Source organism: Chroicocephalus ridibundus, chromosome 12, assembly GCF_963924245.1.
Source record: "Chroicocephalus ridibundus chromosome 12, bChrRid1.1, whole genome shotgun sequence".
NCBI classification, from domain to species: domain Eukaryota; kingdom Metazoa; phylum Chordata; class Aves; order Charadriiformes; family Laridae; genus Chroicocephalus; species Chroicocephalus ridibundus.
In genome coordinates this window covers 7,674,584-7,696,767 of record NC_086295.1, presented here as the reverse complement: position 1 = coordinate 7,696,767, position 22,184 = coordinate 7,674,584, and the positions used below count along the sequence as shown (strand labels likewise).

Here is a 22,184-nt window from a genome sequence, read left to right as displayed (position 1 = left end):
TGGTGTTCCTCTAAAGGCCTAGGGTTATACAGTTACATGACAACCTTAGCTTTCATTAAAAACAAATATATTTTCAGACATCGTGATTTCGGAGAAAGACCTGAAAGCAGAAACTCTAGAAAAACAGAATGCAAATACCCCTCTCTCATCTGTTTAAAAAAAAACCCTAAAGCCACTCTAATTTTGGGGAAACCAGAATGAGAGGGAGTAGCAATATTACCACTGGCCTTTTTCACTTGATTCACCTTTCTTCCACACCTTATCTTAAAAAAACCCCATATTTAAATTATAGAACCTGCAACCATTCAATACATTCAGTCTTGACCAGTTAGCTTAAGTCCTCAACAAAATATGTGCTTATATTAACTATTTCCTCTTCCAAAGGAGAGGCATACATAGGTATATATTTGCTTATGCTTGCATTTGTCTGCTTTTAGACTTAAAAAATGGAGTAGTGAAGCTAGTTTTTGCTCTAGTGCTGCAGGAGATAAGACAGCACACGGAACCTGAAGATGGAGGTGATGAGTAGCCCCGTGCAGCACAGGCAGGCACCATCTGAGTGAGTGGCAGTAGTTTATTAAAGCCAATTCAATAATGCCAGAGTACAGACTGTCGCCTGGGGCTGCTCAGACACCACGCGCTACCTGCACCTCGTTCTCCTGGCCTGGGGAGACAGACCCGCTTGGCTGCGCGCGGAGTGCCCAAGAGACGCAGGAGCTCTCCCGCCCAGCAGAAGGACCAACAGAACTTCACGAACCCAAGTTTAATTCTGTCTCTCTTTCTGACTCACTTTAGCCATCAGACGGGAAGCTCTCAGTTGCTGAACCCATCGGTTAGTTTGACAAGATCCTTCTTACTCTTATTTGCCTCAGCTCACTTTTGAAATGATTGCGCGTTCAATCCAAAAATAACCACAGCACCCAAATACAGCTATGAGGCTGGATGCGCCTGAGTTCAAAGGTGCCAGAACGACTTCTAACCTTCATTAACACTCTGTGAAATCTGTGGGTTTATTCTGCGGGTGTAAAATTAGAGTCGAGTCTTCCTCACCACACGTGTTCGATCGTGGAGGTGCCTGATAGTTACAGTATTGCAGCCAAACCCAAACTGGACGCAACAGGACTATTTCTGCGAGCAGGTTTGGGCCTTTGATGTTAGTCAAACAAAACGCTTTAAAAAAAAATAATATTCATAATACATTTTCCAGGCAAAATAAGAAAAAAAAAATTCCAATCAGATAATCTCTTTGAGGTGTTTCATATTAACCTTGAAAGGCAGGAAATTGGCATATTTTATATTGATGGGAGCAGCTCAGGAAATACAAAGTGAAGCCTATGAATAATGAAACATGTTAATGTTTCTTATTCTAAAGGGTGATCTGCACCTGACAGATTGCTTTTACTCTCTCAACATTAACAGTGCCACTGGAAAAAAAAAAAAAAAGAAAAAGATTAACAGGATAGTATTTTCCCCCATCATGTTACAGAGACCTTAATCCAAGGCTGCTTTTTAAGCAGACCCTTACATTTCCACAGATTTTGGATCAGTGTTGTAATGCATTTCCGTAGCAGACAGAATGGCAGTGATGAAAAGCGAAGAAGAATCACAGCATTCCAGAGATGCATTTGCATAATTTAAGGAGATCATTTCACAGAAATTCTAAAAAAGGAAAAAGTCAACAGCAGATACAGTCTTTCTTGAGCTCTTCTGTGAATAAACTGTGCTATTTTACACCAGTGCAAGTGAGAGAAGAAGGAAGACTAATAAATTGATTTGAGAAAAATGGACGGAAAATGGCTGCTAATTAAAATAATAAAATAATAAAAAGTAAATCCAGGACTGTAACTTTTAGTCACTTACCCAGATCATTTCACAAAGCTGTTGTATGAAATAAGGAATAAATGTCACAAGTCAAGACCTTCTATATTTGGGATGCTTTTAGAGAAATAATTCATAAAGATTAACCTTAGTATCACAGGACATCATAAAAACAGGAAGAGCGAGAAAATAATTTTACTATTAATTAAAAAGGGAAGTAATAAAAGGAAATCCTGAAAGGTCAGCTTTCAATACAACTTCAGTTTTGCTCTCAGGAGCAAAGGAAACCCTATGTCTATAGACAGAACTTGTGTTTTATTTCTCATTACTGAATGTAATTATTCTGGATATCTTGACTTGCAACAGATGAGGGTTTGACTCTCAGAAAAGGTAACAGTATTTGTATTTCTAATGAAAACGTGATTTTTCTGAAGCATTTTTAAAGCCATAAAGAATATAATGTAAAGGTCACATCCAAATTTTTGTTTTAACTTTTATGAACATAGAATAAAAGAAACAAAAACAGAATAAGATAAAATATTTTCACGGCTTTTGTTAAATTGCAGTGAACAGTTTTCATTTTCACTTTCATTTCTCTTCTATAGAGTTTCCACCTAAATGACCTTTTCCTCAGGAGACAAGTAAATCAACAAAGTAGAAATTATTCTAGCTGTATGTATTCAGTTTCACTGCCTAAACCAAGGTATGGGCAGAAAGTAAAATAATAGCAAGAGAGATGGGAATAAAATTGAACAGAAACCCACTAATTAAGAAAAGGAACACACCCGGAAAAAAACATTTTTTAAAAATCTAATGGTCACCCTTTAAGATCTTGTTTAATAGTATGAATAGGTAAAATAAATAGATAAGTAAAGAAAGATGTAAATCTATGAAGCTCGGTGAGCATGTAGCGCTTTTATTTCAGTGATTTTTACGTTTCAAAATCTGGAGTTGTATGGAAGTAGGTGACAGCAACCCATCACCAAAAGACGAAAAAATCCAGGCACTTACTTGGTGACTGGGGCTTGGGCCATTTACCACTTCTGAACTGGTTGTCCCTCCATCACCCTTGACTGACTAAAATAACAAAGGATTATAGGACTTCTATAACTGCGTTTCTGTTTGAGGCATTAATTCAATATGAAAACACACGAATCAAAAAATGCAAGGTTTGATTTAAGGGTACTCTTTACAACACTAAAACAACGCCAGACATTTCAGAAACTCTACAAACATTTTTGAAATACCCACATTTCCAAGGTAGATTTTTGCTAGTTCTTTTCTATGCGAAGTGATTGTCTCTTGGAAGTTAATTTTCCCATTAAGGCCTGAGAAACGTGAATGAGGTCTCAGTGGACCAGAGATCACATCAGCCAGTAAAGAAGACCGTGCTATCAGCCCGGCCACTCTAGTTTTCTAGGAAAGAGCTTTTGCTTGCTTTTCAGAGGCAGATCTGTCTTAGAAGATCTAGTGGGACTTCCTTTCTATTTAACGATCCTACTAAGTGCGTATCCCGTGAATAATTAAAAGCCACTCAGCTTTATGGATACATTTTTATATTTTATCATCAGCATCCATTTTTCACAATTTTTGCTTTCCAGTTTTTGCTTTTTCTCTATCTACATCTAAGTAATGGCCCTTCTTGGTGCCCACTCTTCCCAGCCCGGACACCCAGAGCAGACCCTGACACTGGCAGGTCATTCAGAACAAACCTTGATGCTGAAATATGTTTTTAAGGTACAAACCTCTGTTTCTGTCTAGATTTAAAATGAGAAAAGCCTGTTCGACGAAAGTAGCTCAGTGAGTAAATATTACAAGATTTGTGACAATTAGATTAAGGCTTAGTTACAATTAGTAATATAAAAGAAACAAAAGTACATTTTTAATTAAAAAGTGTGTTAGACGGTTCAATGCAATATTCTCCTGAGTACCATATAAGCCACAGAGCTTAGCAGTAAAGCATAAAATAAACTCCAGAATTTCAAAGTGCCCAAATTTAAATGTCATTTTTCATTGCATAAGTTCAATGAAAACAATGAAAGGATGTGACTTTTGTTCTAAAGATAGATCAGGCGGATTTGTGGTTCTCTGCAGCTTGTAGGTTTGTTACTTGAAGCCCAACAGTATCAGCTTGATCCCGTGTACGGCATTATCGCAAGGACCTATTTCAGTCTCTGATTTTCCTATAAAACCACAGAAAATCAATATGTAGCAGCAGCATGACAGAAAACTAAACCACTCCATGACAATTCATTACTTGTCACAAATTGTGGGGGGAAAAAAAATAATCTTTCTAGAACACACTGCTGCTCAGTCTCTTGCATGTTTATGCTCGTGACTCTTTATCTGTGTGAGAGGTTGCAGAAACGGCGGGGAGGAAGCACAGTGTGGTCTGTCTCAACATTGCAGGATAGAAACTCAGTCCAGAGTGTATGAAGATGTATTGTGATAAGATCTAGTTTGCTTTTCTATTTCAATAAGTCTTTAAATGCCTTCATTAAAAAAAAAAAAAAGTTTATGCTATAACAGCAACCACTTCGGTACCTTTTTTTCCTTAAAAAAACCCAAACAACCCAGAAAAAAAGAAAAAAACATGCCTTAGCCAGCCTTTAGTAATCCATCTTTTTTTTTTTTTTTTTTTTTACCCAGCGCATAAATAACACAGTAAAGACCTTGAGGTCTTTGCCTAGACAAAGTTCCCTCTTGCCTTCAGTGCAATGCATAGGTGATGATCGCAAGGCTTTCTCTCTACTCACGGCTGACCAACTCGCCTTTGGTCGTTTAGGATTGCTGCTGCTGAAAGCTTCCTGCGGCAATAAGGGTGGATCAGCGTATCTTTAAATGGAGGAAGGTGGGGACAAGCAATAGGCTTGCTACATTTTCATGAATAACGAAGGAAAATTAAGGTGAAACAACATAAAATAGTTAGTTTTCTTGATTCCGAGTGCTATTTATTATGTGAAATTTTATTTATGTTGGGAAGTAGGCCAGCACAGACACTGCAGACGATTTGGAAATAATCTTTTTTGTTATTCCAGAAAGATATATTCTCCTTGGGAGAGTAATCTTCATTAATCCAGAAATCGGACTTTTTATTTGCAGAGACCATACTCAGTGTTACCTTAGACCAACTGTGCCGCCAGTCAGCTTCCCAGCTGAGGACAAAGGCTACAGCCTCAGTTTACAGTCTGCTCATTCTGATTAAAAAATGCCATTTTACACCCTTCTTATCTCCAGAAAATATCTCAAAACAGACATTTGGAAAGGATTTATCTTACCCAGTTTTGCACCTGTTTATATTCTATGGAGAAAAGCAGGAACTTTCAGGGCTCACATCATCTGACATGTGCTAGATCCTACAGGGCTCTCAGACCTGCTCACCTCTACTCAGTGCCTTTAAAGGGGACCTGGGGTGACTAGGTCAGGTCTAGCCATTTCTGTAAAGACATCTGCACTGGGCCTGATCTATCTTACCCTGTAAATAAGACAACAGCGATTTGCTTTTGATTAATGAGGCACGAATGACTGTCAACTGGCAGCCCAAGATTTCACCTTCGTGTAGGTGTAGCCTAGCTAGATAATGGAACAGTGGTATTTCTTCATCTCTTACTGAATATCACAGGGCTTTAAACTAATACTTTATATCTTTCTATAATTTCCCAATAGCTTGTATAGCATTAGTTAACCCTTTCCCATTTTAACCACAGCAATGACTTTTGCGACCTTTGCAATTACAATTAATCGCAAACAAGAAGGGACATCTGTACCGAGCAAGTCAGCAGGCAGTCTTCGAGATACACGCCGCCTTTTCCAGAGTGAATTACTCCTAGCTCTTGCAGCGACTATCCTTGTGTCAACAGTGTTAACTATAGTGCTATAGATCTAAATGTCTACTTGCCATCAGCCTGTGCTTTTGCTCTCTGAGCAGAATATGTCAAAACTGAGGCACACGTACAATAACTGTCTTGCCTCTCTGAGGCTCAGGATAGACTGAAGTAGAATTGAGCTTAATTTCTGAGTCCCACTCTTGACTCCTAAGAAGAAGATAAGCTACCTTTTCTTACTTAGGCACCTGGGTGGTTAACCTGTGAAACGTAACTGTGGATGAGATCAGAACACCTTGGGATCATCTTCTGCAGGCAGAAGAGAACCCAGTAGAAAATCATATTAATGTTCAAATTGAAAGTCAGTCTCTTTCAGCAGCCAGAGCAATAATCCATCTATTGCCAGAATGGAGACTAAACAATAAAGTGTATCAGTAAACAGAAGCCTGGGTTTTATTGGGGAAGTCCTGCCACACTCCTTCCCACTGACAAGCATGGTTTGTTTCAGAGATCGTAAGTCCCTGTGCTTGTTGAGATCCTGTCTTACAGGACTTCATGGCCCGCTCCATCTGCAGCAAGGCAGGAGTGCTCTGAGAGGACCCGCTGGATGAGTCGGTGACCCACACCACGTGGATGGCACGGTTTGTACAGGCTCTGATGCCACTTGAAGGCATTTGCCACACCCCTGGGAGCCTCCTACCCTGGTGTCACCTGTGGGAGGTGGAACACCACAAGGTACATTTAGGGACTGGCTGGGGTTTGTCCAGATTTGCGAGTGAAAGAGGTTGAACAGATGCCACCACGTGAAGACATCATTTTATCCCCAGTGCTTCAGTTGAGCAGTGCCAAGGACTGAGTTCCTCAGACAGGCACAAAGCACGAGGCGGGGCTCCGATGTCAGGCCCTTTGCTGTGCTCCTCAAGCGTTACATTCACGCTGTAGCCAGAGCTGCAGCGTAAACTCTCACATGTCTGAGTTAGTTTTAAATTAACTAGCATTAGTATGAACAGGAGACTAACAACATTAGCAGGAGGACTGGGGAGGCCGCAAATGGCGGGCCCCCAAAATGTGCAAATTACTCTGCTCTGAGCTCCACGGTGACAGAATTATGCTGCTACCAGGACGTGAGCGAGCTATTGCAAAGCTGGCTCGGGAATTCCTCCACTTTAGCACTGTTATGGTAGGGTAGCCAGACCTCAAGAGAAAACTGCAGTGGAAATGGACCTTTTCTGAGTGGAAATTATACCTTCCAGTAGCCAGGCTGCCAGTACAGCTATTCTGAGCCGAGAGAGCCCTACTAGACGTCTCTATGATATTCATCTCAGAGCTCTTGGCCCCACAGCCCCAGAGCTTTTCCCTTGTGAGAAAACCAAGCCTGTGTTTGGAGTTTTAAACATTTCATGCATTCTCAGCACTCACCACTAGTTCAAAAGCTTCGCAGAAGCTAGTTGTTTAGCAGCGGCTTAAAATCCTTCTGCCTGCCTTAGGAATCAGAAATACTGACTGGCATGAAGCTGTAGGGCAAATACATAGCTCCGACTCTGTGCAACAGCACAGCAGTGATCCCGCAATCCAAAAGTTATTCAGAGGAAACAGCCTAGGACACACTTCAAGGACAACAAATATATTAAAATAACCCAGGATCTGTTTGGAAACTGATAGCCAAAAGCAGAGCAGATGAATACGAAAGGTTTCAAAAAGCTGCAAAACTAGTTACACAGTTAATATGATTCTGTTTCCCATGTGAGTAGCTGTTTGCCTACACACCAGGTCCATCTTTCTAGGTCAAAATCTGGATTGGAGCAGCGATATATCTACCGCTTTTAACTTCCATGGTGATTAAGATAGGTGTGGAACAGCTTTATTTTTTAATTACTATTTTTTTTTTTTTTTTAGTATTGTGACATGATTTGAAGTCATGGTTGCCACAGACACCAGCGTTTGATATGCATTGCTCCGGAGTCACCTTCTGCATGCCTAGCACGTGCCATGGTGACAAATGTCTGTGCAGGCTGACCACAAATCTCAGATTGAGGAATATGGTTAAGATTTTTCCAAAATAATTATTTTTTTTAAAATCTCATGTGGAATTAAAGGCATGTTAGGTGCATAATTCTTGGCTGTCATTAACAATTTTAGCTTGGGTCCTCAAATACACCAGAGTGCCTACGTAGTAAAGTAGCTCTCAAGAACAAAAAGTAAAATCACCCATCGTGGGTTGGGCTGAGGCTAACAAACAACTGAAAATAAAAGAAACACCAATCTTTTGGAAATAAAAAATAGATCAGGATTTGTGTTGTTGCATGTATCGTCTACAGTCTGACTCACAAATTTTAACCTTTAACAATGCAGCTGTTCACAGCTGTATGTACCAGCATGTACCTGTGAGCTGACAGTTCGGACAACCTGGACTATTTGTTACATCGTATTAAAAGAATCTACATTTTTCACATTTTAATATATAAGCTACTCTGATGCTCACACCACGCAGCTGCCTGAGAATAAACCAGCATTGATTAAGAATAGAAATCTTCCACACACATTTGTAAACCTTGCCAAAATAGATCAATTGCTATATCAATCCTCAAGGCCTACTACAGTTTGAATCAGAGAAGGGTTAGTTCTAGGCTTGGATTATTTTCTTTGGTGACCACTTTTCTAGGCTCTTTCGAGGAGTGCTCTCTGGCTGTTGTTTGTACACAAATCCACCAGGATACGTCTCCATACCTAGAACCACAAGGTGATACGAGCCATATTATCACCTCAGTCTTCCTCTGGGAAGGAAGATTAGGTTCTACTTTGTGCCTTTTTTTTTTTTTTCCACCTACTGTATAACATCTTTGAAGGAGCAATTGTATCCTTTTACGTGCCAGTTTAGCTGACCTGCATAAGCTGCCAAAAAAAAGTTTCACTACTTAAAAATACAACTCCCTGGAGCAAGCGCGGGGTTCAGGAGCAGTGCGGCGCAGGGACATTGGATGCTGCCGTGGCCAATAGTACCTGGTCCCCTCTAGGAGCATCTCCCAGTGGAAGCGCTTTGGGAAGCTGACGGCTTCCTCGGTGGCAGTCAGGAACGCTGGCTCCGGCCCCCTGGAACGCCCCGTGCCACCTCGGCGGGGGAGGAAGGGCCGAGGCAGAGCGCAGGGAGCCGGAGCGGCGCGGCCGGGCAGCCCCGGGGCCGTTCCCGGCGGAGCCGCCAGAGGGAGATGCAGGACGCGAAACGCGGGGGGAGCGGCGGCTCCGGCGGGGGGGCGAGGGGACAAGGGACAAGGTCACGCACATGCACACGCCCCTGGAAGGGGACACAGCTTCAGCATAGCTCCACTCCCGCAGTCTTACAGACATCTGTTTGAAAAGGTTTTCCAAGAATTACCACCCCCGCATCACTCGCAGCTCTTGAAATCGAGCGGCTCACTCACCAGTTTAAAAAACTTCCTCAGGTTTGCTTTGGGGGTTTTGCTTTCTTCTCTTCTAGGTTTCACTTCCGCGGCTTCTGGGCTCTTGCTCTCATCTTTGTCAGGAGCCACAGCTTCTAAAGACGCGTCCGCTTTTTCATTGCTTACGATCTCTGCTTCTTCTGATGCGTTCTGCAGTTATTTTGGGCAAACAGAAAGAAAATGGAAAAAAACCAAACATTCAGACATCACTGATTGTGAGGTGTTGGGTTTTTTTTAGAGAGGTTACAATCAAAGTGCTTCAGCAGCACAGTAAGTTGGTACATCACGAACAAACGTGGCATGCAAGCACGCACAGCGCCACTGTCCAGATTTCTTCAGGAATGTCGTTATCCCAATTAAAAAAAGTATATAAGCTGGTGAGATTTTAAGCACTTGTTTAAACTGAAGAAATAGCCTTTCCTGAATTGCAGTACCAGTTCCCAAACACAATAATTTATCTTTGATTATGATTTCAAAAGAAAACTTAAACAAAACTACTGACGCAGTAGTACATGCCGTGAGTAGGTGACACTCACGTAAAATCAGTAAAAATGAGAACGATCATACCCAGCAGTTTGCACACGAAAGAATAGGATTAAATAATTAAAACACACCATGGGCTTTATTAATTGTTAAAACTCTGTTTAGCACCCTTCTTAGTGAAATAGGGAAGTGCAACGTCCCAGCCACAGCGTTCTCAGGCTGGTCACACAGCGCTGGCTCCTCTTCCCAGTCGCAAAGATATAAATGACTTGTTGAAGTACAAGGTGGTTAAGTAGCTCATCTATTACTTCACCTAATCCCACAGGTCACAGTCACCCTCTTTGATAGTGTTGACCCCTGTTTGAGTTCAAGAAAGGCTGCTGGGTACGTAGCAACGTTGCCTTTATAGAAGGATTTTGGGTCCCACTGAGCTTTTATGAATTGCTGGAAAGTTCCCTCTGTTATAATAGTACTTCGACCAGAGGCATGCAGTTTGCAAATTCCTCTAAAATGTGGATCCCCGTAAGATTTATTGATTAATTTCCTACATGCCCGCAGCCTTCTCAAGGCTGTCCTGGGAATGCTCAATGTGTTAATGGGAACAACAAAAACCGCAGAGCAGAACAGGTGAAGAGGCCCGTTGCTGCTGTAGGAGGTGGAGGCCCAGCCGGGCAGGAGCCTGAACGCGCTTTGCCCTACCTGACTCTTCTGCCCGGGTAAATAACACTCTTTGCTCTCAAGAACCACTAATTAATTCCCATCCCACTGTAACTGTATAAAGTATCTTTCTTTCTGCCATGAAGAGAAGCTATTATGCTAATAACTAGGTAATTTGACCCGAAGCAAGCCCTTTATCATTTCACAGCCTGTTGCCCAAAGGTGCACGACATTATAAAAGCAGGATAAGTTACACCCTCAGCCTCCAATACAGCATCAAATGGCAGCAGTTACCCTAGGTACTGGCATTTCAACACGTGCTGCTGCTTAAAAATACAGCATAAGCACAGCTGAAACATATACTATGGTTACTATAGGAAGGAACTGCTGTAAATAAACCTCAATTATTTATATTTCACATTTTTTACATGTACGTACAGGAACTTACATGCAATGTATACTCACAGTTATTTTGACCAAATTAATGTTAGTCACGTGAACATGAGGACAATTTAAAAGGCAGCACCAAAGATTCGCCCTAGCCCCGCGTCCTGACTCAGGGTGGCAATAAATGGCTGCCTCCTCCAGCAGCAGCTTCTCGTGCTACTGCCCTCAGATGTTTTTCCAGTTCTTTTCAACTCAGTGACTCCCGTGTAATATCTTTAGTTTAACAGCCCTTGATGGATATTTTCCCTACAGAAATTCCTGACATCCAGCAGCCTCCTGTGGCAAGGAATTCCATAGCCAATGTGTGCTTTTTTTTTCTTTTTTTTTTTTTGAAAAGTCTTTTATTTTCGTTTGCCACCAAATAATTTCATTTGATACTCTCTACTGCTTTTATTTTGAGCAACAACTGATCTTTCCCATTCACCTCTTACGTTACAGTAGTCATTCTGTGTGCTGCTGTTATCTTCCTTTCTGAGCCAAAAAACCCCCACAAACCCTAATTTATGTGGTTCTTCATACAGAAGCCATTCAATATATTTATGCATTTTTCTCTCAGTATTAAACCTTTTAGTTCTATCATATTCTTTTTGAGTTGGGGGGACCCCACATGCAAGACGGGGTCTCGCCATGGACTTCTGTGGCAGCAAGAGAGATTTTGCTTTGTTCTTTACTCCTCTTCTGTGGAAGAAATGAACATTTTGGGGGTGGGGGAGAAGAATGATGAGGGAATAAATATTCCTTGGCCCTGCTGCCCGAGACGACTGCAGCACAGCCCGCTTCCCCATGGAATTGTAGATTTAATTTATATTTATGAACATTTTTGAGATAATCAATCTATAATAATTTTAATCTATATTTCTGCCTATTCACACATACATATAATCAATTCACCATCTCTTTGCTTGAGGGAAATGATTCATTGCATGAGCTGAAACAGTGGCTCAATAAAGCAGGAACCTGGCTTCTGGGAGCTCATCATTCAAAGATTAGGGTTTGGGATCATATTACTGCTACGCTGTTCCAGCTGCAACCCGAATGAGTTTTGTCTCTCAAGCTACGTCTGTGCAATGGCGTTAGTGTCACTGCTGATAACAAATGCATCCTGGGGCGAAATAGTGAACTCTGAAAAGCACTGCCTATTTAAATAAAGAAAAGAGCTAAATGATAGTCAACGATTCAGAGAGATTGATTTGTTTAAAGTAATGCATGACTTTTTGTACATTTCTTCATGGATTCCATAGGATGCCTTAAGAAAGTTTAAATCCTCTTTCAGTATATCTAATTTTTACCTTTTTTTTTTAAATAAACTTAGCTATCCAATGTACCAATGCAGTTACTTAAATTTGGTACTCTATTAGGCATATCAAAGTTGTTGCAGACGTTACAGGTTATCTTGTTTGAGATCTTAGCCTTGCTATTAAAAACTTTATGATAATTTTCTTGTAATTATCTCCAGGAATCATTCTTCTGTACCCATCTTCCTCTGCAAGACTGAATTAACCAATGCTGAAGATTTTCTTTTACAATTTTGTGATCTCAAAGATATCTCTGGAGGCCTAGTCCAACCTCCTGCTCAAAGCAGGGGTCGCATCAGGTTGCTGAGGATTTGTCAAGTTGAGCTTTCAGTATCTTCAAGGCTGCACATTCCACAACTTCCATGCAATCAGATCAGAGTATTCAGATATGCTGGGACAAAAGGAGACTCTAGAGACATCACAAAATCATCTCAAATAAGACTGACCGAGGTGGAAGTTTCTTGGAGACTGATGACACATGGCCATGGTATATTGTGTACTTCAGAGATGCAGAGAGCACCTGTGTATGGTCTTTCAGTAGAGGGGAAAACCCCTTCCGGCTAAGAAGGTTTTCTAACATACTTTTAAGAACATTTTTTAAATTTTGTTTCTGTTTCCCTTGGGAAAATGGAAGAAAATTTTCCATTTGTGCATTCAAGGGAATCACCAAGGTGTTTCTGGCAGGAATTAAAAGTATAATAGGAAGAATCTGATGAAGATAAAGTCAATAAACTTTGAATGATGTTACAATAACCTAAACTGCTCTCTGGAGCGATGGGCTCAGTTTCTTTACTTCACCTGGGAGAAAACACAAAAACTATATCAAGTTTTGTGACTAGTTTTGGGAGGAAACTGCAGTTTGTATATAATAATAATAGTTTGCAAACAGCCTAGCTCTATCAGCTTTATGAGTCTTCAATGTATGAGTATTCTCATAAATGTAAATTGTCACCTTATACACCTATAAATTGCATCATCTGAGATTGCTGGATTCATGGGTCCAAATTCTGCCTCCAGTTTCCTTAGACACAAATTGTATTAAATTTAACCTAAGTCAGCAGCTATTGCTGTTATGGGCCGTGGAGACAGAATTGGTATTGGGTTATTTTCATTTTCTTTTTTTAAAGGCACTCTGCCAAGCTCAGGAAACATTTCAAGATACATTTGTTTGAAGAAGTAAGATGAGCGACATCCTTTGTTCTTCCTATTACAGAACTACCTTTGTTTTCTTTTTCAAAATAATGTTTTATTTTATAACACACAACCAGTGAAGGTAGAGTATTTTCCTAGGCTCTCTATTTCATTATGTTTGGGAAGCATCCTTCCATCTCTTAAATGACAGTGTCTCTAATTTTCTTCTAGTAATAAGCTTACTTTGAACAGTTATGATAGAAAGTTTGTCTCTACCCTTTGAGTCCTCTTTCTGGATCTTACAAACTCTCCTGTAGTTTTGGTGAACTATTACTGCACCATTTTCTTATCTAGGTTCCCGTCCATACAAATTTTTGCCTTGTAAGGGTGTAACTTATTTTGTGACCTGGGTAATTTTGATGAGGGTTTTCCTTTTGCCTGCTGCATCTTTCTTCAAAATGCAGGTAAACACTATACCCTGCTTTGATCTTGTGCTGGAGTCTGAGCTGGCATCGCCACTGCATTTCATTAGACCCAAGGAACAGTTCTGCTGCTTTTCCTGGGTCATACCTTCTTTATAAAGCAGCTTTTCTTTTTTTCCTTAACAATGTAGATGAGAGATGACCTTTTGCTCAAGAAATTTCCACTTAAAAGAGCAGTCATGCTTGAGATCTGTTCCTGCCGCTCGCAGACTCAGGGCAGGAAGCAGAGAGGGTTAGAGAGGCTCTAACCCACCTTCCTGCCCTCCTTTGCCAGCGCAAAGACGACAGAGATTGCTGCAGTTACGGGAGCTCCGCTTTAACCATCAATCTGCCCTCAGACCTCCACCCTGAAGGTCCCCATGACCTGCAGCTGCTGCCTGAAGGTGCCACTCAGCCGACCTTGAGCCATAAAAGCTCGGACTATTAACCAGTTAGCATGAACCACTGCCAGCTTATGGTTAAAACCACACGGATCTGTACACAGCCCAGAAGCGCGGTTCTGACTCACAAGTTGTATTGGATTTCTTTGCTGGGTTGAGGAGGTTAAGGCCCCTCCCCGCTGCCAGGATGGCAGCTGGGCCAGCAGTCAGGCGGCGCCCCAAAGCCCATTGCCTATTGTCCTCCTCACCCCCTCAGCCAGGGGGAATGAATTCTCTTTCAAGTTTCTTCATCCATTTACCCAGAAAAAAATGGCCAGAAACTCCTTCCCTCCTGCCTGATAGGTGGTATGTACCAGGATGGGAACGGCTCGCCTGCTCCCATCCTGGAATATACGGGAACTTGATAAGTCCTAGGCAATTTTGACATTTGTCTTGCACACTCCACCCAAATATTTATCTTTGCTTTCCTATGGGAGAGTAGGGTTGCAGGCTCAGCAATAAAAGGTGTTATTCTGCTTCATTTAATAGCTAACCAGTTTCCTGTTGCATTACCAGTGCGTAAATATCCCTCAGGAAAAAGGGCATGCTTTTTCTGCGTTTGTATAGCAACACAGTTGCAACAGCTTACAATTCTATTTTTTTTTTTAAATATACACACTTTTAAAGATAATTCACAGAACAGTCTAAATAATACTCGCTCAATCACTTTCCTCCATCATTAACTGGCACGCTTTGATCAGATATAAATGAAGCGTCGTGTTTCTCTGCCCTCATCAGATATCTACAAGGTCTCGAAAACCAGGTTTCCAACACAAATATGTGAAATTACTAACTGTAATTTTTCTATTAATATTCCTTAGTATTTGAAAAAAAGCTAGCATGACAAACATTTCAGTAACAGTTATGAAAATTCTTGTGCAGACTGATCAGGAAACGGGGCAAATACAGTCGCAGTGGTTTCCATCTGAGGAGATGAATAAAGATTTTATTTCTTTTTCTTTTGTATATTTATTCGTCTGTAGTCAGAGCAGCAGCATTAACTGCAACGTGTTGACAGGCACTTCATTAGCTTTACTTTGAAGTGAAAACTCATCAGAAGATAGACATTTGAGAGGATATCTGGAAAGAGAGAAGTTGGACTTGAATCCTGGATCTATCGACTGTTGTGGTTGCTATTTATTAGGTCAGAAGGAAAAGCTACACATGACTGAATTATACACCTATTTGGAACAGTTGTAGCTTTGGTTCTCTATCCTAGCAAAAGGGCAGTACATTAAGGGTGCCCGAAAAAGAGATAAAATCATTGCAGGAAAAAAAAATACGACAGAATCCTCGAACCAAGCAGAGTTTGAGGCTAACCTGTAGTCTAAGGACTTTTTTTTCTTTTACCACGTCTATCTTTTTTTTTTTTTCCCAGCTTCAAGCTGACTGGGTCACCAAGGTCTTTCATCAAAGGAAATATAACGTTATTCTCTGTCAAGAAAACCCAGTAAAGCAACATCGCCCTTTTATAAGTAAGGATTCAATGCTCAAGCAGGCAGGTTTGGTTTTTTTTTTTTTTTTAAATCCTTAGGACCAATTTCAGTTTCTACAGCAGAAATCTTGCAAAAACATTTGGTCTCAGGACGATTCCAGACCCAAGAATTTCTAACTAAGCAGAAGTGGCCTCATTTTCCAAAGTTAAAAGTCAGATTTCGTGTACTATTATATTTTGGTGCATTTGAGCACATGATTTGACTAACCCTTAATATTTTTGGTAGCAAACGTAACCTACTTAAAGTTGTAGCGAGTTCTCTGCACTTCCCATTTGCTGATATAAGTAGCTTTATTTTAATTATGATATAAGATAAATTAAACCCAACATTATGAACAAACAGAAGTGAAAGACAGAATTTTGCTACAAGGTTTATACCCTTGAGATGCTGGAGATCCCAGAACTTCATGTGAAGATTGGTCTAAGGTTAAAAAGACACCACGTAGTTACCTAGACCTAGTTTCGCTTCGCTATAAGATGAGATACGGGGAGCTGGTGTTCACTGTGAGCACAACCTACGTTATACAGAGCAGTAAAATATCTACAACTACATTGTTTTGGGTTAATCTTTCAAAATAAGGTTTTTAAGTCTTACCAAAACCTTATCAGATTCATATATTTTCTGAAACCAACCGTCACCACCAATCGCTCCTCCCCCGGAGTGATTTTTCGCTATTTTTCTGCAAGAAAACTTGCCCTTCTTACACGCTTTTTCTTTCTTTCTTCAATACGCAAAAGGCCTTGTTAGTTCATTATGAAAATACTGAACTTCAGACCAGATTTATTACTCAGTTTTACACTGAAACTGCATACAACCATCTGTGTGGAGGCCTCTTCTTTTTTCTGACTTCATCCCGATGTTCAGCACACATCCTGCTTCTCATCTCTGTTTTCATATAAGCCAGACTACTCAGAGAGAAGAGGAGGCTTCCATAGCAATAACAACTATATAAAAACCCTCCCTCTCCCTCTTCTTCACAACTTTCCTCTCATTCCAAGTACCTGATTCACCCAGTTCCAGAGGAAATTAAGTCCCAAGTAACAAATGTTTCAAGCTTAGATTGTTTTCAAGCATGTTTACTCTGTAAATATCTAAAAACCTTTGGTTTTTTTTTAATGTAAGTAGCGTATCCAGGCTGTATCTCCAGTATCACTGCCTAGCAGGGAAAAATACAGCTAAAGGAGCTGCAGGGCTGGCCACTCGGTCAGCATCTGTGCGCTTGGAAGCATTTCATTCCTGGGATTTGAACTTGAACAGAAGCCCAGGAAAGCAGTTATTCAACATACAGTGATTCAGTAAAGTTTAATACAACTCTTCTCTTAAATTAAATGAGAAAAGAATAAGCCTTCAGCTTATAAAGCACTGAGGATTGTGGAAACAGGAACCATATTTTCAAAGTTGGTCCTATTTTTAGTTAAGATTGTTATTTAACCTGAGGAAAAATGTGTCTTCCCAAGCAATCAATCTCCAAATCTAAAGACTGCTCCACTCTGGTATGAAAGCTTTTCTATTGGAAAAGAGACCAGATTCCAGGTTTTCAGACATTTGGAACTAAATCAGTTCTCATAAAAGCGAAACGTGTTTTTATAGCTGTATCTCGATTAATGATACAATTTGGTAAAGAAAACTATAATCTCCGCAGGACTTTAAAAAAGTATCTTGAATTGACAGAGTAATACCCCTTCTTCCATAATATCATTCAAAAATAGTACAGACAGGTTTAAAAGACTACAGTTTTATGAGATCCTTACGCAGGAGTCTAACTGCCATGTGCATGTGTGACTGCCCAGAGCTCAAGTATGCATCGGGAACTGCATAGAGCATTTATGTCCCTCGTGCATTTGGCACGTGGGACACGCTCAGCTCCGCAGGCCTGACTGCTCTACTGCGGCTCTGTGCTTGGCAACACCTCCAGACGCTGCGTGAAGGTGGCGCTGGGGGATGGACCAGCTCCCAAACCCAGACATACCTTTTTCCAAAAGAGCTTGCTCAGCGGTATAGGAGTGGATGCCGATTTCTCCTTCGTCACCTCTTTGGGGGCTTCGGTGGCCGCTGCCTGCTGTTGGGCTGCAGGCTCGGGGGCTTTTGTATTCTGCTTGGCTGTCTGCGGCTCTTGAGAGGAAGGGACATTTTTGTCTGATTTTACAGAGGTAACAGGCTGCTGTTCAGTGCTCTAGGAAGAAACATGAACACAGAGGCTACTGGAAATGTGTGAAGGACGAGATGCTTGCAGCAGGTTCAGGATTCACCTGGTAGGAGAGGTAAGCGCGTGGTGGGCCACCATTGCACAGGACACAGCGAGCAACAAGGCGCAGCTCACGAGCTGCATCGCCCCGTCCTTCCAAATGAAGTAATGTCTTGAACAGAGGAAGCAAATTACATAGCAACCCACCCTTCACAACAGAGGTGATTAATTGATTAAGAAATTAAAACAGTGTCTTTGAGACTGGAAATGACAGCGAGAATAATTACCCTTTGGCTGCATTATTCACACAGATAACTTGACTCATCCTACTCACTTTGGTATTAGTCGTCTGTTGGGTCTCTTTCGCAGCCTGGAGGGAAACAAAACACAAAGACAAGTCTGTCTCTGGCAATGTCAGCGCTCACAGTTACACAGTTCAGGAATTGTCTGTGTCACAAATTATTTTATTTTTAGTGAATGTTTGTGAAGGCCCTGGCTCCTGCAACCATGGAAACTGATCCCTGGCAGAGGCACGGCCGCCTGAAGGGGCTGCCAGCTCCCATCCTTCTACCTGCGGCAGCGCTGCAGCCTTCTGTTGGATTGCTTAGTGCTCACGCTGCTGTGCTTGCAGCCCTCAAATTGTTCTTTAAAAATATCTGGATTTACATATAAATGCCCAGTTTCTTCAGGTAAGACTTTACACAGGGTTTTAAAATATTAGCAGAGGGTTTTTTTGTGTGTTTTTTTTTTTTTTTTTTTTTTTTTTAACCAAGCTGGGTCTGCATGTGCAACTTTCAGCGCGCACATACACGCCAGAGCTGGGTCTTTTCCACGGGGGGAACTGCATACGAGTCAGGGACACGCTAACATCGCCTTCAAAGCAGGAGGCTTTGCTTTCTGGGATACAAGACTGCCTGGAAGCGAAGGGCACAGAACAGCCCTGGCTTTACAACTTGGAAACAGGAGTTGCAGCTCTACAAAGAGGAGCTCTGCAGGTGCCGAGGTTGGTTTACTCCATCCACTAGCTTTCGTGCATTAGGTTGGATTTACTGTTTTGTGAAAAATCATTCAAGTGATGGGTCTCCTGGTTTCATCAAAATACACGAAGGCAGGAGGGATCCAGTTTGCTAAACTCCTTTCCGGCCAGCGATATATACCAGCACCTGCTGACCCCAGTGCCCAGCATAGCTTATGCTGAAGATGAGTGTCTGAGCTGTACAAAAAGAGGAGCAGCAAGGCACAAACTCAAATAAACAGGAGCCCAGCACCGCCGGGTTTCGGCAGCCTGCCACACGCTTCCCAGGTTTCTTGAATGAATATGTGAGAAGTGTTTTGCAGGAGCCAAGAACTTTTTTTTGTGGTTAGCTCTAATGAACAAGATCCAGAGAAAGTGGTAAAAAGTAATGTAATGCCACGCGCTGGCTTCAGTACTAATGCTGAAAATAAGTGATTAACCCTTCCCAGTCAAAACTCGATAAATAAGTACAGTTATACTGCAGAACTGGCATGCAATGCAAGGCAAATATATGTGGATGGGAATAAAAGAACTGAAATGCCACCCAAACTCAGTCTTTGAGGTCAAATGGCCATCAGCTTATGTTATGGATTTCTATTAGGATGCGTATTGCTGTTTAAAAACAACATTCACAAGTTGCTTGAAAGTTAGTATTTATGTAAACACAGGATACCGAAAAACAATGTTAAACTAATAGTAAATCTTTTCTTAACTAAGATACTGAGAAATGCATTTTGGAATACTTGCAGAGACAGAACTTTTAGAGAGAGTGAAGTGCTTAAAATTAAAATATGACTACTATATTAAAATGATCATTTCAAATAGAGGAATTCATTACCTGTTCATCTAGTTGACACATCGTGCTAAGGCATTTCAAACGAAGGGAGAGAGACAGAACTACTTTTTCTTTTTTTAAACTACAGGCGATAACTTCAGGGCTTGCCTGTCACATCACTGCTCCAAATTGAATTTCCACTTTCAGTCAGCCTTACAAGCAAACCATTGGCACTATTTTAATCTATCTCTCTTGTTCTTAATATGCTATCAATGATACCCCACTTACTGCTTCTGTGTTTTGTATGTGGAAAGCAAGCTGTGAAAATAAACTTAGAAACATGAAAAAAACAATTTATAAAGTGATGGCATTTTATAAGAGAGATTTTATTGGTGTAAAAATGTAGTGCTGTTGCATTCCTTCAAGTTAACTGCTTTCATTCCAGACCAAAAGTCTTTAAAATTCTGTCAAATAGCCTAATGAAAACAAATCTTCTCTCCCAACAGGTCATTGCAAGATTTTGGACTACTGGAGAAGAGACCTTAAAACGTGCTAGCCAGGTCTTTATTTTACCAGGAAGTCCTAATTCATTATGAACAAATAATTAATACTTTAATTATATTAAATATCAAAACTATTACCCATCAGTTTAGCATATACAAGGTAAGATCTTAACTTTAAGCTTTTGGCAAGAACTGCAGACTCAAAAGCATGGGGAAGATTATTATTCCTTCAGTAACATGCAGATGACATTTTTATCTTAAAAATGAGACGGTGGAAAGAACATTTTGTTTCAAAAATATCTTAAAGAACTCCCTTTGCCTTGTGTCCTTGATTATAAAGCCCCCTACTCACCAGAAATTCCACGTGGGTGTTTTGAGTGAGCATTAAATATTAATTACTTTCCTCCCCCAGTGGAAGGGTCTCTGCATTCTTTGGGCTAAAAAGCTACAATTCTCTGCTTCCCTGCCCCAGAACATCATGGCAGATTATCTTCTTCAGGGAATGCAGAAATGCCCAAATCTGGAACTTGAGACTAAAGCTGATGAAAAGTTCTCAGTGGTTTGTTTTTTTTTTTTTGTTTTTTTTTTTTTTTTTTTAAGGTAAAAGCTAATGTCCTCTAAAACAAGCATTTGTGTGAAAAGCGTGCATCCTGAACAACTTTAAAGTATCCTTGAAGACCCAAACTTTTTCCATCCAAACTAAACTTAGAATTCAATCAACAATTACTTGCCTTGTTTGCAGTGAAAAGCAACTATTTCTGAAGGAAATTCCATGGTCCAACCTTCTCTGTGCCGTATCAGATGCCCCAGTTGAGCAAATCACCAGTTTAACCACGTGACAGTGCACGTTAAGGCAATGTGGAGCATAAAGCCTTAACTGTAGCTGGACTGAGCTCTTAAACCTGTCCTACAATTCCAGTCACTGTTCGTATCTGCATAATTCATTGTTTGTCAGTACCTTTTGTTGTATTTTTATTTTGAGTGGCCAGGGAAGTTTAGTCAGCGTTAGTAAGTAACTGGGGAGCTCGTGGTGGGGAAGGTTAGAGGAATTGTTTCAGAATCCTGAATTCACAGATGGTATAACGAGAGAAACGTTGCAGATGAAGATTGTTTTCATAACATGTGGCACAGAAATGCTCACACCAGTAGTTTTCGGAGCACTGCACATCTGGCCAGATGCTGATTTCAGTTACCAATGAAATAACTTTGCCTGTGACAGGAGCCATCTGTTACTGCTCAGGGTTCTGCTCTCACTAGCGTTTCATACAGACCTTATGCCTAAAGAGTTTGCTAAATGTACTGTGTCCTAGCTTGGGACTCTCTGCCTTCTTTTTCTTGGCTCCTTTAGTTTGGGATTCTGCCGCTGTCTTCGGAGCAGGCTGCCCACCATGGCCTTTTTCCGCTTTCGATCCCTTTTGTACAACAGCATTTGAAGTTGAATATTTATTGCAAAGTTCTTATTTAGTTCACAAAAAACATTCAAACACTCATACATGTAGTATTAAAACCAAACATTTCTTTTTTGCTCTGGACAATAAGTTATGTTTCCCTCCAATTGCTCAGTTCTCCTCAGACTTTCTTTCACACGAGTAGTGCAATGACTGTAAAAGCTGGGGCAAGCCAGTTGCTCAATTAAACCACAGTTTGCCCCCCATATTCTTCATTAAATTGAAACCCAAATCCCACAAAGGCTGAGGCTTCTGTATTTAAATTCAGGAGTAGTCAACTAAATTTGGGACTTGTAAGTTTAAAATAGGCAGATATATAAATCTTTGAAAATACCTTCATCTTTTTTATTGTGGTATTACAGGGACTTTAAGATGTTTTGCATAACGCATTATTACTTAATGGCAATATGAATATTCATGATACATGCTACATACTTCCATTTGCATGAATATTATTTGCAAACTTGAAATATTGGATCAGAAAAATAGTAGGGATAGACTGATACTAAAAATGATTAATTAGAAAGTGCTGCTTCTTTTAAATTCCATTCTGAGTATTTGCAGGAGGCACTTGTTTTGGGCATCATAGCCCACTGATGTTAGAGACTGGACATCTAAAAAACTAGGCAGCACGTTGAAAAATCCACTACAAAATACTATAAAATATAAAAACACTAACAGATGTCTATATGGGAAAAAAAACAGTATCAGGCTATTTTTAAAGAGGAGTAGCAGGCTCCCTGCAGCTCAGTGCAGACTAAATTACCCT

The 22,184-nt window shown here is 40.7% G+C and overlaps 1 protein-coding gene across 2 annotated transcripts in view; it reads right to left on the bottom strand.

Moving 5' to 3' along the window:
- BCAS1 (brain enriched myelin associated protein 1) overlaps window positions 1-22,184 on the bottom strand; it is a 56,141-nt gene that overhangs the window by 8,379 nt on the left and 25,578 nt on the right. Inside the window, exons 7-11 of one of the 2 annotated variants that reach the window (XM_063350309.1) lie at window positions 21,239-21,379; window positions 18,009-18,044; window positions 17,459-17,662; window positions 9,062-9,229; window positions 2,830-2,895 (exon numbers count right to left, since the gene is read on the bottom strand). In XM_063350309.1, the coding sequence (XP_063206379.1) occupies window positions 2,830-2,895; window positions 9,062-9,229; window positions 17,459-17,662; window positions 18,009-18,044; window positions 21,239-21,379 (615 nt within the window). The remainder of the gene's footprint in view (window positions 1-2,829; window positions 2,896-9,061; window positions 9,230-17,458; window positions 17,663-18,008; window positions 18,045-21,238; window positions 21,380-22,184) is intronic. The other variant, XM_063350310.1, reaches the window with a different exon arrangement.